Below are 13,250 nucleotides of genomic sequence, written 5' to 3' on the forward strand. Positions count from 1 at the left end.
GACAAGTTACTTTTGATGTCACATTTGAAGAATTCAAATAAATCGGCCAAACTGTAAAAACAGGCAAAAGAATATGACCGACCATTACAGCATTTCAGCGACACATGATGAGTAAAAGGCAGTATTCAAAGAAATCTGTATCATGCAGTGAACACTTCTCCATTATTTTATGTCTATAAGATTTGCTTTCCTCACATTAAACAGATATCTCTTAGTGTAAAATGTGGACATAGATTGCAAGCAGATGTTGGAACATCGATATAGTGAATTCTAGTTTTAAAAAAATACAAAAATGACGATTGAATGACTAGAAAGCTGTTCAGAATGTTGACTTTTTAATCATCCCACCCCATACATGTCTATCATGTGTTGGTAGTCAAGGGGATGAACAGAAAAGTGGGGTGGGGTGGGGGTCACATCTCAAAATTCTAAACTGATGTGCACTATGCAACTCTATCGGGAAAAAATATGATAAAGTCTTGAAGCCAGGCTATTCAAGATGAATACACGAGCTGTACACAAGCACAAGCATGATATAGAGGCTATGATAAGAATTCCATGGTCAGACAAAAGACCTCTACAGTGACACTCGTTTCAAATACCACACCACTATTACTCTCTCAGAAAATCAAATTAGAAAGAAATTGACTCCATATGCACAGTAAGGTTGCTCGAAGTAGTGCTAGACTTAATCAACTGAATGATTCTTCATTCATCCCAGCCATTATAACCTCCAAACACATCAATCATTTCTGTACTCCAAGGAGATGAATTCACTCCTATGGCATTATTCTCCCAGACAAAGATGACCCATTGACCAACTTGCACATTATATGCATTTTATACACCACATACATGTACATGTAGGCCTACAGTAGAATCTGAAAGTTGATTAAAAGTCATGTCTATCCTATAGACCATTTGATTTTACTATTTAACACATTGAATATTTATGCACACCTGTATACCAAAGCTTGTTCCTGACTACAAGAAAGCTAGCCTGAGACTTCCCCAAGTCTTGTCTGACATAGCAACAAGTAATGCATGCAAACTGCTTTATACCAGTTATTGAAATGCATCAAGTGTGTATTCAAATAAGGTAGAGGAAGAAATAGCTTGCTTACTACAATAGTTTGGCCTCATCTGAGGAAGAAAAATATCATGATAATGGAACTACACATTTTCACATACATGTACAATGTACAAATTAAACTGGATTATTGCTGATAGGCAAGATGCAATTTAGCACAGAGAGGCCTTTTCTACCCAAAATGTGTAACTGTAACAAGCATGACATAACAAAATGGCTGTCATAATGGTTACCATCGTACTTCTCTTTGAAGTTCAACAATAGCTACACATTCGTACCTACACGTGTAGGTACATGTGTATTGCAAATGGATACTGTACAACATATCATGGATTTGAGACAAGCTAAGTGAACAAACAAGCAAAGAGCATTTGAGGCCTGCTCTCACGTTCACACACTTTGTACCTCTTCAGCAGATAGGAAGTTGACAAAGGAAAGCAAGCTTAGCAAGTAGATGGGCAGGGGCGGATCCAGGGATTCCGTAAAGGAGTGGCGCCTTTACAAGATTAAAGGGGGGATGCATGTGCGCCCCCTTTTTTTCTTGTTATTTCATTTGTTCAAAAAAAAAAATGAAGGGGGGCACCTGGGGCGCCCCCTCTGGATCTGCCACTCAATGGGTTTGAAAAGTGGGAGGGACTAATAGATAACAGGAGGAAGAGAGCTTATGGGGGGGGGGGGGGAGCTACTGATCAGGATGAAGGGGAAGGGAAGGGTATGTGTTGAGGGGTGGAATAATGGGGTGGGGGTGGTAGGACAAGGAAAAACAAGGGGGAGGGGGAGGAAAAATGAAAAGAGAGGAAGAAGAAAAAGGAGTGGGGGGGGGGGGGGAGACACAGATAGAGGAAGGGGGTGGGGGGATTCTATAGCAGTTGCCAGTCCATTGTATTTGATACACACTGACAGAGAAGAACAGTTGTACAGGTACAATATAACAGGATCCGAACTCATCATACATGTACATGAACCCTTTAGTGTACCTGTTGATATTCTAACTGCCACCAAGTTGCTGACTAACCCCTCTCACTCCTTCTTTAAATCGCTGGAAACAAAAGATGAAATCACACTATTTAACTCTATCAAAAGACTACGGAAGGCAGGCAGGCTGCAATAAAGTGATTCCCAGGGACAGGAAATGCGCTGAGACAATGTGAAACCAGTCATGCATATAGGGTAGGCCCTACAATCAGCTAAGATCAGCATGCATGAATGAAAACTCTTGTGCTCATCCTGAGAAAAACTTGAATGTGACATTCTGCTGTGAGCTATAATCGGAAGTCAACATGAATAATAAAGAGCTCTGTTTGGATGTGAGTCCCACTGGGTATAGTCATGAATGCGGCAAATTATGGTGAAATCTCACTCTGGGCCACCTCCGTCAATTTTTAGAAGCAATCGTAGTCTCAGTGGCTTCCACTTCATCTACGATGTACGTATTTCTGGCAGTGACCACTTAAAATCGTTCACAATTGCGTGAATACTAATAAACTAATGCTTACGACTGTACACATGTATAGTATAACAACCCTTCCTGTGTGAAATACCTATGCACCTATGCATGAGAGAGTCACAACTCATGCACATCAAAAAATCCTGCTTCATTCATTCATCGCAAAGAGCAGGGTGAAGTGGTGAAGTGGTCCGGCCTCACATTCAACGGGACCCCATGGAAGACCAGCTAGTACAGCTGAGTATGGGCTATCCAGCCACCTTCTCAGTTGGAAAATGAAACAAACAAACTGACCAACATCTCTCTTGGGCAATATCACATAATGATAAGTGCCTGACTCTTTTATGTTGTAGGGTTATAAACTCAAACAATTGATTCAGTAGATCTATTAATACATATCCAGTGAAGTTCTGGGGCAATATCCTAGCTCATCTGTGTAACCCTTACTGTGCTAGAGACTTTAGATGATGAGTACAGTGCTATGGGGTCTTCTGTGTTAATTGGCAGTCAAAGTACACAAGGAGTTAATCAGGCATTCTCCTGACATCTGCTACAATTGAATAGATGCAACAATAAAGGACAGTGTAGTCTCACAATTCCCACAAGTCACGGCAAAGCAATGAACCAAGTGCCTTGAGATAGTAGTACATTATGTATGTGACTATGACGTGCTGTTCCAATCAATGATATGATTAATTTTAATCTTGAGGGTCGACGGTTTGCTTTAAACAGGTGCCTGCAACAATGCTTGAGATCAGTCAGCCAAATCATGAACATCTGCAAGTTGATTCACAGATTTTCTTTTATAAACATGTAAAAAATTTAGCACTCAGCTTGTAATTTCTTTCATTTTTTTCATGTTCCTGCGAAATGTTTTTCATCTTCGTTTCTGCCTTGTCTGACGCCACAATTATCTGTTTTCACCTTTGTAAACCGGGTCAAAGATTAGAATCACTCGCAAGCAAATTTGCTGCCGCAGATCGTCAAGACTAATCACGAGCAAACAAATTCACACTGGGAGACAAAGACAGACATTTATCCAGGAATAGAAAACCGCTTCTCAGAGTGCAAGACAAATACAACCTGATACAAGAGCAAAAGAAAAACAGAGAGAAAGAGAAGAAGCCAACTGGCACAAGTGCGTCAGACTGTGGACGCTGGGGCGGTATCAGTATCGGGTAATTTAGTACAAGGTCTACAGTGACTGTTCATTGATACCTTTATCTAATCTGTGATACAATTGAAGAGTTCTCCGGCATAAGGTTACCACCTCTTTCCCACAGGCGAAGGCTACCATTGTTTTGTTCAGGATTAAAGGCAAACAGCTACGAATGGTTTTTGAAAAGCGACCTAAATTGTACATGCTAAAAAGTCTGGTTCACATTTGCTGTATCTATTGCAATGATCTTACAGCAAGTTTCTCTTTCAAAAGAAGACAGGAAAATCTGCATCAAATAACTGCAGTAACAAGTGTGCATATTTTAAAAAAAAAAAACCAAAAAGTCATCCTTTTCTCGTAAACCTCTTCACTGATCTTCACAGCTCACAAATTTAACCACTCACAGAATTGTCATGAAGTCCCGATTAGCACAAAACAAGGCAATCGCCAAATTGTGTCTCGCCCATTCGCGTACAAGGAATTAATATTTTTTATAACTCCCAGAAGTTAATTGACCTGCTTATGACCTTTGACCTTGTGGTGACCTTCAACACCCTAGGGGACATTTACCATCCAAGTTTGGTCACAAACGGACATAGGGATCAAAAGTTATGAGCCACAATCAAAACGCGCCCTAAAAACATAACATTGGGCCCTAAAAGTTTGTTGACCCCTGTCTGTGACCTTTGACCTTGTGACGACCTTCACCTCCCCAAGGGACATCTTCCATCCAAGTTTGGTCACAAACGAACAAAGGGATCAAAAGTTATGAGCCATAAACGAAATGCGCCCTAAAAACTTAACATTGGGCCCTAAAAGTTCGTTGACCCCTGTCTGTAACCTTTGACCTTGTGGTTACCGTCAACTTCCCAAGAGACATCTACCATCACCCAAGTTTGATTGCCATTGTAGCAATATGTGCTGAGTTACATGTGATAAGAGAGTCTTGCAAGTAAACTTTAACGTATGACCTCAAATGACCTTTGACCTTATCATGTGACCTCTTACGGCACCATAACATGAAGGTACCTCCAGTGCATCCATCACCCAAGTTTGATTGCCATTGTAGCAACATGTGTCGAGTTACATGTGATAAGAGAGTCTTGCAAGTAAACTTTAACGTATGCCCTCAAATGACCTTTGACCTTATCCTGTGACCTCCAACGGCACCATAACATGAAGGTACCCCCAGTGCATCTATGACCCAAGTTAGGTTGTAATCCAAGCAACTTATGTGAAGTTATTTGTCAAAAGAGAGCTAGTCTTGCAGGTAAACTTTAACATAGAAAAGAGTCTTGCACATACTCTTTAATATATGACCTCAAATGACCTTTGACATCATCACATGACCTCTGACAACACCATAACATGAAGATACCCCTAGTGCTTCTATCACCCAAGTGTGGCTGCCATTGCTGTAACAGCTGCCAAGTTATGCATCATAAGAGAGTCTTGCAGGTAAACTTTAACATTTGTGACGGACGACGGACGACGGACGGACGACGGACGGACGACGGACGGACGACGGACGGACGCCATTTGGATCCCTTAGTCTCGCCTTCACCTTCGGTGGGCGAGACAAAAATTAGACTTGGTAAAAAATAATGTATGGCGATAGAGTACTCGGTACTCTGTTTTATCCCTATCCAATATTGATAATGCCTTCCTAGAGGTCTACAAAAAAGTGCAGTCATTAAATACACCATAAAATATGGTATTCTCATCGTATACTACTTGCCTATAAACAATCATGATTCACTGCTAGTAGATATTGAGGAACAGAATGTGAGTACACCCAAGGATCTGTTAACTCAATACAGCTGTACTTAGTGCTTTATGAGGGTAACAAGCTGACTCTACATGTAATGTGTATAGTGGCATTTGGAACACATCATAATATGTACACATAATATACCCATCAAGATTTTGATTGGAGCGAGATCACGTGACATGTTTATTCTGTCTATACCACTCTCACAAGCAGATGTGGAAACAAAACAGAGCAGAAACAAAACAAGAGCCATGATTGGCCAGTATAAGGCCACTTGAATTACAACAATGACCTTTAGATCTCGAAGACTGCACATGTCTTACTGATGACAGACATTCATATCTCAAATGAGCACACACACGACACAATGCACATACACACACTGACATCATAGATATGATATTAGGATCACATTTGTGACAGTTGGAAAGCACATGTAGGTATGATAACTCACTATTCACAGGACGGTTGCCACCACAGGTATAAGAGCAATATCCAAAGCTGCCTTTCATCATTAATTCATGTATGAGTTGACCTACGATAGATTTCATTTTTGAAATACAACAGTATAATGCCATGTACAATTGTAATTGCACAAGACAAAGAATTTACATCACATATCAATATAATCAAAATCTCATCTGGCCCCTGTGCTGTAATAGTGATGAGAACATCAGTTAATGATTGACATAGTAAACGCCTAAATAAAATATTGAAGTATTGTGATCTTGTGAGTTCTTGCGTACACTCACGAAATAAAATGATTGACATCTGTAGTAAACACCTGAATAAAATATTGAAATATTGTGATCTCAAGTATGCCACATACATCAAAGGGCTACTACAGATAGCTCTAAATTGTAATTCTTGCCAAAATGCGAGAAACATTTCATTTAATCTAACACCATCTCTAACGTGATTGGACACACGGACAGACTGACAGCTTCCAAGGAGGCTGCTCCCCATGATTCTAGCAGAACAATTCAGCACCCCCCTCCTTGTGTTTTATCTCTACCATGTAAATTCAACAGCTGGAATGGTAAATCCAACAGCTGGAGTCTGGTCTTGCTTCTTTATGGCATCCCTGGTTTAGTAGATTACAGTTTTAATGGTACATTTAACACCACAGCACCCCACTAGCACTGAGCAAAACCATCCAGGTATAGATTTTTACTACGTAGCTGCTATAAACAGGAATGAATCACGTCAAACATCGAGCACCGTTTTGTTCCATCATGCACTTGTCCCAAGAGAACTTCAGAGCAGATCCATAGTGGTAAAGGGATTAGGTATATTCATATTTCATATGATGCCATATGAGGTGGTACAAAGTCACATGGCATACATGACTATTTTCTTTTCATCTCGATATTCTTTGTTAGCCCCTCTGCATGATTCATTATCCAGACATTCATACACTGTACGTCTTCTTAAAATATTAAAATATTGAACAAAGAAAACCAGGCGCTACATGACCGGTCATCCATATCTTCATTTCGTCACAGCTGATGGCTGATTTTCAGAGATACATCTGTATGTATCTCAAGCGCATCACTAGAAATGCGCATTTAGGTCATCAATATTGCTTATTTATAAATCTGTTGAAGAAGGGCTGATTTTCCTAGAACACACATTTCCCATTCACTCATAAAGCCTGAGAATACTCGGCATTAGTCTTCAACGGGTCAATACTGCCAAAAGTTCAATAACTTCCAACTTTTCTTGACATGTGTGGTGCTGGCCAACACATCGTCAATAATATAACCTCACCTTCACTCTGCCATGAATCTTTTTCACAAATCTTGAACTTGTGGTTTTGGGGTTTAGTAGCAGCGACTGCGGTCTATTTCACATAGTGCAGACCTTTTCACAGCGGTTTCTTGATAACAAAGAGGAAGAAACACTATCTACAAAATCTACAATGATTCTGTTACAGCAGTGAGAGCTAATATGGACAATGCCACTTGAAAAAAAAAACAAAAAACGAGAAGAAGAAACAAACCACAAAACATACCCTACAACTTCAAACCACTGTATCCATTTTGTAACTGATTTCAGTTGACTTGCAAGACATTTGAGCTGTTCTCTTGACTATTGCATTAATGATAACTGTCAATCTCTCAAACCCTCAACCAGCAATGATACTTCTGAAATTACACCTATTAACATACTCAAATTAGTTCAACAATATCCCTCCATTACCAAGATTTGACATGACCTAATACCCAAATACTATGGTCTGTCTCCACTCACATAATCGGCTGCTAACTTCGCCATCAGGCTGTGACCTTGTATCACCATTCCTGGCATCACAGTCCGGGTGTCCCACTTTTAGCTAGAAATTGACCATCATTACGTGGCAAGAGGTGCAAGCATTATTCAACAACATGGAATCATCAAATCTTCTCTACCTGAAAGTCTGACCGCCTTCCTGTCTTCTGAATCATAAATCTACAGGCCCGATTCACACTGAAATCTTAATCTTGTTCAATGAGACAATCTCAAAACATGAAAGTTGTGCAAATTTCAGAGTTGTCAGATGTCTGCCTATTACTGTGTACCTTGATAATGTATGAACACACAACAGATTTCACGAACACATACAGTCACAAAATTAGAGCTGAAGATTTGAAATCCCTCTCACACAGACACGAATAAATGAAGGGTGCTTGTCAACAATTACTACGAGTGAGTGATGGATAAATGATGACGTGGACTGAGTGCTAAACTGCGGCATGATTTTTTGCTCTCGACGCCACAGGGGAAATCGACTGTAGGTGCAACACAGGACGTTCAGAGGCCAGTGCTTCCATGGTCACATGATTCTATCATTCCAGCAATCGATCATCGCTGCAGCTATTCCTTCCCACAATGCATCACATCCCAGCTCCACTGGTGGGTGGAGAGGGGGGTCTGGCAATCAATCCAGACAGCAGTGTGGGTGTCGGTCGTCGACAATGGGTCGGCAGGCGACTGATGGCCTCATCACTGCTTTCGCCCGACAAACGTGTCCATCGCCTTGGACGTCTCAAAGAAGTCTTCCATGGAGAAGAGAGCTTTCTGTGGCAGAATGCTGTAGATAGAGAGAGAGAAAGAAAAATAGAAAGAGAGGGGGGAGGGAGAGATGGATTAATTATCATTGCATAGCAGATATTACTTCTGATCACCTATTTCACCTACACTGAATGTCCAACATTTTTTTTTCTCTTGGTGATTGGTGATCAGCAAATCTACAAACTGGTTTGCTCTCTCCAAAAGTGGGTGAAGAAGAAGAAAAGTTTGAAAAAGGGGAAGAGAGAAGAAGGCAAATAGTAAGAGAAAAAAAAGAGATACAGAGAAGAGGAAAAATGAAAAGAAAAGAAAGAGATAAATACTGAAGACAAAAAAGAGAGAGATAGAGGATAGGAAGGATAGAAAAGGAGAAGAATAAAAACAAGAACAAAGAAGAATTATTCGTAAAGAGAATAATAAGCACAAAGGAAGGAAAAGAAGGACAATGACAGCAAGAAAGAAAGTGAAACAAGAAAAAAAAGAAAAAGAACAAAAACAAGAAGAAAAGGAAGAAAAGGAAAAAGAACAAGAAAAAGAAAAATTAAATGAAGAAAAGGAAAGAAAGAAGAAGATAAAGAAGAAAAATAAAAAAAGAAGAAAATGAAAATGAAGAAGAAAATGAAGAACAACAACAAGAAAAAGAAAAACAAGAAGAACAAAAAGAGAATGCAGAAAAAGAAGAAGAAGAAGAAGACAATGCAGAAGAAGATGAGGAAGAAGAAGATGATGATAAAAATGAAAGAGAAGAAGGAGAAGAGGAGCAAAGCAGAAGGAAAGTGAGAGACAAGATCAAATTGATGGTGATCCCTCAAACTTCCTCACCGGAGTGGAGCCTGCAGGCCGAGGGGATGTGACACACACCGAGACAGGGGTGCAGTCACAGCCCCTTGGAGGAGCAAAAGTGAGATGCCAGGCCCACTCGAGGGAGCCTTTGGAGGCTATAGACCTTTCCTCCACATGCTAAAAATATAGGATGATGATGACTAAACTTCTTGGGAAAAACTGAAGCAATGTAGAGTCTGAGTTCCCTTTTTTTGGTTTTATAATATCAAGCCAGCTTGCCTTGAATTGTTTGTGGGAACTATTATATCATACAGACCTCCCAATCTTTCTGACTGAAAAAACAGGGGATGATTTGGCTCAAAAGCAGGAAAGAATGAGCAGTTCCCCTAGGAGTGTGTGGTAAAATTATCAAGCACAATTATAGGAAACTCCTATTGAAACAAGAGCTGGGAATGGTCAAAAATTATATTCTTTCCTCTATTAAAATTCAGAATGGCTGGGAGGTCTGTATCATACTTCACAGAAAGTACAGCTACAGTTGCATATCTTGGTAATGTATGAGACATCATGAAATCCACAATGTAAAGATCAAACTTGTTGAATTCATCACACATCTCTTTTAATTGCGACCTTTAAGATCTTAAGATCACCAAACCCACTTCACATTCAGCTCACTCATGCAAGAGCCGTAATTTCTTCATAAATGTTCAACATGAAACATTTTTTTTTTTTTAAACACCGAATACATTGCCCATCATCTCCAACACTGAAGACACCATTTTCATTTGATCATTTAATTATTTCTTCTCATTTCCAAAACACGTACATCAAACAAAGCTGACACAGAAAATGTGAATACAGAAATATGACAGTAATGGGGGAATGCCCAAATTCAGAGGTATCAATATAATGCACTTGTGTTTCCTTGAAGACCCTTGTATACAGTATCATCTCACACAAGGCACATAATGTAAACAACATACACTGTAAAACTGCAACAACTCAATGATGACACTCAAGAGAGAGAAAAAAAAAATGAGGTATCACTATTGACCCTCCGAGGACCGTTTGATTTTGCTACAGTACACATTTCCCATAGATGCTTGCCCGAGTATACTCGGGACTCGTCCTCAACGGGTTAACAGGTACTTGACAATGCGTTGCAAAACTACAAAGAGAGAACATTTCAAATCAAAACAGAATGTCAAACTAATCATCTTGCATCATGGTAGCAAAATTAAACAATCTCTTTGGACTTTGCTGGCAAAGATGTACAGTTTATGTACATCTTTGCTGGCAAAGATGTACAGTTTATGTACATGTATTCAGGGCATGTTCAAATGGTTGAAAAAAACAACAACACCCAATAACTTCCCACATACAAATCTACTGGAAGAGTATACAGCGACTGTTAAGAAGACAGAATGGATTAAAAGAAAAAAAAACCAAGAGGATTGTCGGGAGACAAACTCACTCTTTGAGGAGTATCAAGAAGTGAAGAAGAGCTGGTGTTCTCACGAGGGCGGTCTCCGTCTGCACCGCTTCCACCACTTTGGCCGCAACGTAGTCCGGTTCTAACGTCGGCACTATCATATCATACCTGCAGCACACATGGGGTGTAAAAGGCGACATGAAATATTGAATTGATGGACGTATGAAGCACGAAATGAAGTCATTGCAACGACTTTCAAATTGGTTTTTTATTGGTTTTGTAAGGCAATTACCAGGTTCATAGTTAAACCAATAACTTTGGTCTCAGAAGAATGATGGGGATTTCCCCCCCTTTTTTTTTGTACAGAGGGAGCACTGTTTCAGAGGTTTTCCTTGTTTCTATTACTCTCCATTACTTAAATGGAATTGAGTTTAAAGTTACTGAACTGACACAGAAAAAGAAAAAGATAGATTTAAACAAATAAAGAAATTATGGATCTGGTTATTGATTAGCATCTTTGTGTGATGTCTCAAAAAGAAAATACAAACTGTACCTGCAACAAACAAAAGTTTGTAGTATGTGGTATGCATCTGTTGTTAAACACAAATACCTGATAAACAATCATCTGATTACATGAAAGATCAACAATATGTGACCCACCACAACAACAAAAGGATCCTAAAGTCGCTGGCGGCTGAGCCGAGAAAATCGTGTTTGCAGTCAGATCATCAAAATCGATCAAAATCATCAAATTTCTGTTTTTGACATAATTTTGGAGTCTGATGTTTCATCTATCATCAGCTGAAATTTAGAAGCTAAATAATCAAAAGAAAGGAAAGAAATCAGCATTTTTCTCGGCCATGATTTTCAGACTTTCAATGAAATAGAAACGTGTCCCAAAATTTGGATTTATAGCGCTGCAGATAGACTCCGCCCCAGCAAAAAAAGGGAGTGATCTTATTGGTCAGTGCGTGGCATTCTAGTTACTGACTGGTCGTGCATAGACCGCCGGGGCTAAGCTTGAATGAACATCGCGAAGGTTGCTAGAAGCATACATGTACCTTCTATTGTCAAGAGGTATAAAACTGTCTTGCCTCCCCTTGATCACGATAGCGTCGGAAGTGACTTTGAAGGTGATTTTCTCGAACGTTGATTTCCCAGACCACTCGATATGCTCTAATAAAATCATTGATATCCCCGCAACCGAGTACTTTCATGAGTCGTGTTATATATGAAATTAAAGGGGAAGAGTAAGGGAATAATGTCATGTCATTTTCAGAAAATCAACCCCCCCCCCCCCCCGACTTTTGGATCCTTTTGTTGTAGCAGGTCACATATGTTTTAACCCTTTAAGTGCCCAGGCTGTACATAGTACCTTGCCATGCTTTTCTCTCAACATTCTCTTTGAATTCCTCCAAATTGTACCTATCATAAACTGTATTTTTCAAAAGTCATCCCACTCAGGCCTAACAATGTGCCAAGTCACTCCAACAGGAAGGCCATGGTGACACAATAAGGGTTATGGGGATTGGGAAATCTCTCTTCAGTGGCAATTTTAATACTTTCCAGACATCTGAGCCAATCAGAGAAGAAAGCATTCTAGTTTCAATAATAGATTTTTAGATGCCAATCAGCAATTTAAGTGCAGTATCAAATGTGTCAAGGAAGTATTAAAGGTGTAGGTCTATGTACTAGATAATTACACAGTACATTATACAAGAAATCAAAATGAAAAAAACAAACAAAAACAAAACAAAACAAAACAAAACAAAACAAAACAAATCTGCTGTTTTCTTTCATTGTTGTATAAACCTGTATGCACACATATACTGTACCATCTGAAGAATCACCAAAAGTTCATATGGGCTGAAGTCTTTTTGGTGAGATTTTGTCATCTATGACAAAATCAAAGCATGTTTAACCCTTTTGAATGGACTTTAGACAGTGAGTATAACACTGTGTTGGGTGGGTGGGGGGGGGTGGGTGGGTGGGGGAGTTCTGTGCCAAGAATCAGCACTCAGGGTGTGTATAACACGGGGGAGGGGGGGGGGGGGGGGGGGGTGGGTGGTGTTTCTGCGGCAAGAATCAGCACTCAGGTGTGTATAACACTGGGAGGGGGGGGGGGTCTTCTGCGGCAAGAATCAGCACTCGGGGTGTGTATAACACTGGGGGGGGGGGTGGTGTGTTCTGCTGGCAAGAATCAGCACTCACGTGTGTATAACACTGAGGGGATGGGGGGGTTCTGTGCCAATCAGCACTCAGGTGTGTATAACACTGGGGAGGGGGGGGGGGGTGGTGTTCTGTTGCAAGAATCAGCACTCAGGTGTGTATTACACTGAGGAGGGGGGTGTGGTGTTCTGTGGCAAGAATCAGCACTCAGGTGTGTATAACACTGGGGGTGGGGGTGGGGGCTCTGTGGCAAGAATCAGCACTCAGGTGTGTATAACACTGAGGGGGGGGGGGAGGGTGGTGTTCTGTGCCAATCAGCACTCAGGTGTGTATAACACTGAGGGGGGG

General features: G+C 40.4%; 1 protein-coding gene across 1 annotated transcript in view; it reads right to left on the reverse strand.

The window, feature by feature from the left end:
* Window positions 1-8,452: 8,452 nt before the first annotated feature.
* LOC139716002 (retinol dehydrogenase 10-B-like) overlaps window positions 8,453-13,250 on the reverse strand; it is a 40,033-nt gene continuing 35,235 nt past the window's right edge. Inside the window, exons 5-6 of the mRNA XM_071627560.1 lie at window positions 10,776-10,901; window positions 8,453-8,540 (exon numbers count right to left, since the gene is read on the reverse strand). Of these exons, the coding sequence (XP_071483661.1) occupies window positions 8,453-8,540; window positions 10,776-10,901 (214 nt within the window). The remainder of the gene's footprint in view (window positions 8,541-10,775; window positions 10,902-13,250) is intronic.

This window comes from Diadema antillarum, unplaced genomic scaffold (assembly GCF_040938485.1).
Source record: "Diadema antillarum isolate AM-2024a unplaced genomic scaffold, OU_Dant_1.0 scf00000060, whole genome shotgun sequence".
Lineage (NCBI taxonomy): Eukaryota > Metazoa > Echinodermata > Echinoidea > Diadematoida > Diadematidae > Diadema > Diadema antillarum.